A 5,000-nucleotide genomic window follows, 5' to 3' on the forward strand; every position below is an offset into this window, starting at 1 on the left:
GAAGATGATGGTGATTCATGACATATGCATCCTTCCCTAGTGAAGTTGTATTTGCTTAGGTGTCTCAGAGATGACCGTCCTTATCTCAGTGGTGTCAGTAACGTTTTTACTTAATTTAATTTAATTCAACTTTATTCATTCAATTCAATGGAGGCAAAGGATACCACAGGTTATCCCCAACGAGCGTATCCTCCCGCAGCCGGATGTAATTGACTGAAGTCGCTTTTTCTCCGTTGTACCCGGAGAAAACCCTCTAAGTCAGATTACGATCGACTGAAACTCAGCCCACATACGACCTCGAGGGCTGAGGGTTGAACCTGGGTCGCAGAGGTGGAAGGCACGGTTGATAACCGCCAAGCCATCGTTACTCCCCTTTTACAAATGACAAGCAACTAACTGAAGACATGATTCTTTGTATTTAGCCTCGCGTTCATGCTGACCTTGAACAACTTTGTTTGTATTTATGAGACAACTATAAGCTAAGCCGACTACGACTTATTATTCACCTGTCTTTTCATTTGACTTCTAACTTTGAAAAATGGTGAATTTTTGGCCAAAAAATACATGTGAAAGTAGCAGGGTTTGTACAGGCAGTCTGTCCACTCTCCTGGATAATTCGGGAGACTCCAGATTTTGGACCGAATCTCCCGATCTCAAGATTGCGATCTGAAATCACCCAATTAATCACCGAAGTTTGTCATTTCTAGTGAGAATCAACTTTCACAACAATATAATTTCAAATACCTTGCGTGTTTTGACTGAGTTATTTTAACATCGATAACCACAAAATTCAAACGTTTATTTTCCTCATAAACTCTGCTAAGTCGTTCCTGCAAGCTTTGCTATTGACGAATTGTAATTTGAGCAATAATGTGATTGGTCCGAAATAAACCAATCAAATCAAGTGTTGCAATGCTAATGACATCTCTTTCGCGTGTTTTATGCCTTTAGCCTAAGTTGTGTGACAGTGTACTTTCTTTTTGCGTAAAAGACGCAATATGACGTCATCATAAATGACGTCCTCTATCATCCCTTCCCAATGAATTCTCAATATATTTGAAGAGATTGGGAGTTGAAAGCCCTGTACTGGTCATGAAAAACCTGCAAAGTCATGAAATTTAAGAATTTCATTTTCCAGGCGGGGAAAGTCATGGAATTTTATGGTCGGTCACGGAAAGTCATGGAAAATTATAATTATAAATCATTACAGTCGTCAAAGCAGGGATAAAATGAAATAAAGAAATTTTTTTCAAACAACCGGAAGTGTGACGGACAGAGGTAGTCAATTTATTGAAATTTGAAATGAGTTATGTCAGGAAATATCCTAAAATAAGGATAGTTTGGAAAAAATTCTTACGTGACAGCTAAACTTAAGGTCAGGGAAAGCTAGAAAAGGTCTTACGAACCCTGAATAGGTTACTGAAGGTAGCCTCGTTTCCATGCGGTCCTTGTGGATGGTATATGGTCTTAGTAATTTTCCCCTTCTCAGATTGTTCTAGACTTTTGACATGTTTATGCATGTACTTTTCTGAGAGCAATGGTGAAGAAAAACCGTTTGTTGCAATTTGTGAAGGGTCAAGTAAATATATTGACTGGACCATTTATAAAGATCCCCACGCCGTTACTGAAGTTATTCGGAGTGTTTATTTACATTAGCAATAAAAAACGTCGGAGCCATCTGCCATGTCACTTTCACTAATTAGATTAACAGATTTGGTGAACGCGTCGGTTACTGCAAAGGTTGCAGTCCCTTCTTACACTTCTCTTCCCAAGCCTCCCTTAGTCATTTTATTTGTTTGCGTGACAAAACACGACTGCCTCAGAAGAGCGGGCCGCTCGACCAACACCAACAAGGAAACTGACTTTTCTAGGATTCATTTTGGATTCTCAACTTATGCGTATCTCCCCAACTGCTGAAAAGGCTGATTCTTTGAAAGCAGCCGCGCAAGCCTTACCGTTTACGAAAATCACCAACCCATTCGAGAGGTTGCTGAAGTTATTGGTAAAATGGTTGCAAGTTTTCCTGGGGTACAGTTAGGACCACTTTAGTATCGGCAATTGGAAAATGATAAAACATCCAAGACAAACTTTTGTTTAGTTTCTGTATTCATATTCTGCTATCATATTTATCGTTATGCTGAAGGGGGAACACACAACGCTAGTGCTCAGTGTTCGTGGATAATACAGATAACACAGAGGAACACAAAACGCTTTGACAGCGCCAGGTTTCGTTTGGTGTTGATTGGTGTTGGTGTTTGGTGCTGTATACATCTTCTAACTTGTCTAAATCAGTGAAAAAATATCAATAAATCTACGAAAATTAACCTTTCCATTAACCTTCTGTTTAATTAATGATCTTTAATCGTTTTACAAAATGATGCATCTCTTATTCTCGTAGCTGACACGGAAAGCGACCTTGCTCTGTTCAATTGCAATCGCTTCCTTAAATACTCAGCTTGAAGACTGAACAACGTAAAATGCAACTACATGCAAGCTATAAACTTAGAAGACGCCCAAGGAGTAACGACACAACTTGTCTAGAATCCGTCATCTTCATTTACGAGGAGCTGATGACTGGACTGGACTGGACTCAAAAGTCTCCACTCCAGAGACCGTTTTCGATGACCGAATACTCCGTTTACGCGTGGACGGAAGGCATAAACGGAGTAAAAATTATCCATCTTCAAAAATATCCGGATTCGTGTGGACGGGGCCTAAATTGATATGTACATGTGTTGTAGCTTGCGTCATTCAATCATATTTTGAATTGTATTGGGGAGAGTATTGTTGACCAACAATCCTTTATCGAACCATCTAATGTAATTTGATTCTTATTGTAAGATCTTAGATACCTTATGGTTAATTCGTTTTCCATAGTTAAATAAAGATTAATATACTGAATAGTATAGTAAACCATGAATCAATTTCTTACATAACTTGTTCTTAATTCTCATCCACAAATAAGTATGAGCGGGCCCAGGAAAGCTGCTGCTTTCTCTTGAGATACTGGCACAGTATTGAGTTTGCTGCGTGTCACACCAAACTAGCACAAGCCCGCATGCCACCATCAAACGTTACACTGCGATACCAAAAAATATCCTCACTATTTTTTCATTCCCTCCTTGGACCGTGAAATCACTGCTGCAACAGCTCTTGCTGAACTTTATTTTTCTTTAAATTCATCGCAACTTTCAGCTAATTTGTGAAGTGATTTGTGCTAGACTCTAAGTGAAGTCGAGATTTTTAAGGGCTTATATGTAGAGGAACTTTTGCCATAAACAAGATCTTAGCGGCAATTAAAAATATTGATAGTGCATTAAGGTCAAGTCTGAAAGGAATTAGAAAAGATCGTTTGCCACAAATGAAGCGTAAAAAGAAGAGCTAGTCCATTCAATTATATTTCTCAAGCTTTGTGCCCCACAAAATTTAATAACATTAACATCACAGAATATTCAGCGGACATTGGGAAGTAGGAAACGAACGAACCATGCCGGCCACAAAAGCCCAGCCAACGGGATGTGGATATACTAAAAAGTGACAATATTATCAGTCCATTCCGTGAACACAGGGTCTATTTACAACAGAGCGTTCTGCCACTGTCCTATGATTTACTGTACTAAAAACAAAAACTTTCCTTAATTCGAATATTCGCCATAACGAGATGATCATCAATGTAGGTGTCATCTTGGAGTGATTGAGGGTTAAAAATTATGAGTACTACACTTACCAACTTGCTGTGCTTGACCACCTATGGAGACATAAGAGGAAACAAGTAAATGACACCTCTAAGAGAATGTACGTCGGAAAGTGCAAACACATTGTAGTTAGTGATCTGACAACCGAAAGTAGGTTGTTTGATTCAACCTCGATACTATCAAACTCAAAACAGGCTTTTGGGCGCATGATGATGCGTGAAAGAATTTATACGAGACGAAATATGGTGAAACGAAGGAGATAGAAACATATTGATTCCTTGCGGGTGTTGTATAAGATACACAACGACTTCTTCATATTGATTGTAAACTTCTCTTAAAATTTGAGGGCGAGCAGTTTGCTCGTTGTCTCCTAACACTTCCAAATTTCGGGTGGCCTTTACAGCTTGAAAATGATTCAAATGGAACAAGCAATCAGCTGAGCAAAGCCTTCATCAAATAGTCATTTACGAGCCGTGCAACACGTGTTGTTAAAACTCCTTAAGTCAGTTCAACAAAAGCGTTAAGACCGAGACAAAATATAATTCTTATTAAAAGGAATCACTCACCTGTCATGGTAGCAATTAAGGTTAAATCAACGAGCAGAAATGCAATACACACGGCTTGATCCATTTTACATACTTTCCAATGGAATCCACTGCCAAGATGAGACGAGTGAATCCGTCTGCTTTGAGCGTTACCACATTTATGCAAATGAACGCTGAGGTAGGAATGTTATTTTAGCAGCATTCTCACAAATATTAATCAAGCGGAAAATCTAATGACCTCAAAGCACGAACAGGCCATATAACCAATCACAACTTTGCACTCTAAGTACGAGATTCGGCTAAAAGCAGCAGATAGTCAATACAATTTAGATTGGAAAACTGAACACCGTCTTGTCCTAAAAAATACTACAAAGTTCTATTAACAACTGATGTTCACGGCAAAGTATAATGGGATGAATATCGACTTCAAAAAATCAATTCCTTTGTCAAGGCACAACAGAACCTTTTTGAAAATGTCAACGACGAGAGACAGTGAAAGTGTTTGTTTGTCAAACGCTTATTTCAGTTAAAACCTTGACACCTCTTTCAATGGTGCAGAAATGCCAAAACACGCGAAAGATAGGTTAGTAGTAGACTAAGGGCCGATGTACACGGTACGACTTTTGTCGCATGCGACAAGCTTACGACAGGCCTACGTCACCAATTGTTTCTTGTAAATCAAACCTACAACTCGCTTTACGATTTTTGTGTACGTCAGAAAAAATGTCGTAGCATTTTAAAACATGTTTTAAAACGCTGC

General features: G+C 38.9%; 1 protein-coding gene across 4 annotated transcripts in view; it reads right to left on the reverse strand.

The window, feature by feature from the left end:
* LOC137967987 (cubilin-like) overlaps positions 1-5,000 on the reverse strand; it is a 39,784-nt gene that overhangs the window by 31,538 nt on the left and 3,246 nt on the right. For 3 of the 4 annotated variants that reach the window (XM_068814602.1, XM_068814600.1, XM_068814601.1), the window contains exon 2: positions 3,728-3,783. In XM_068814602.1, coding sequence (XP_068670703.1) covers positions 3,728-3,783 — 56 coding nt within the window. Of the gene's footprint in view, positions 1-3,727; positions 3,784-4,261; positions 4,849-5,000 lie in introns of those variants that run through there. The other variant, XM_068814603.1, reaches the window with a different exon arrangement.

Source organism: Montipora foliosa, chromosome 8 (genome assembly GCF_036669935.1).
Source record: "Montipora foliosa isolate CH-2021 chromosome 8, ASM3666993v2, whole genome shotgun sequence".
In the NCBI taxonomy this organism is placed as follows: Eukaryota; Metazoa; Cnidaria; class Anthozoa; order Scleractinia; family Acroporidae; genus Montipora; species Montipora foliosa.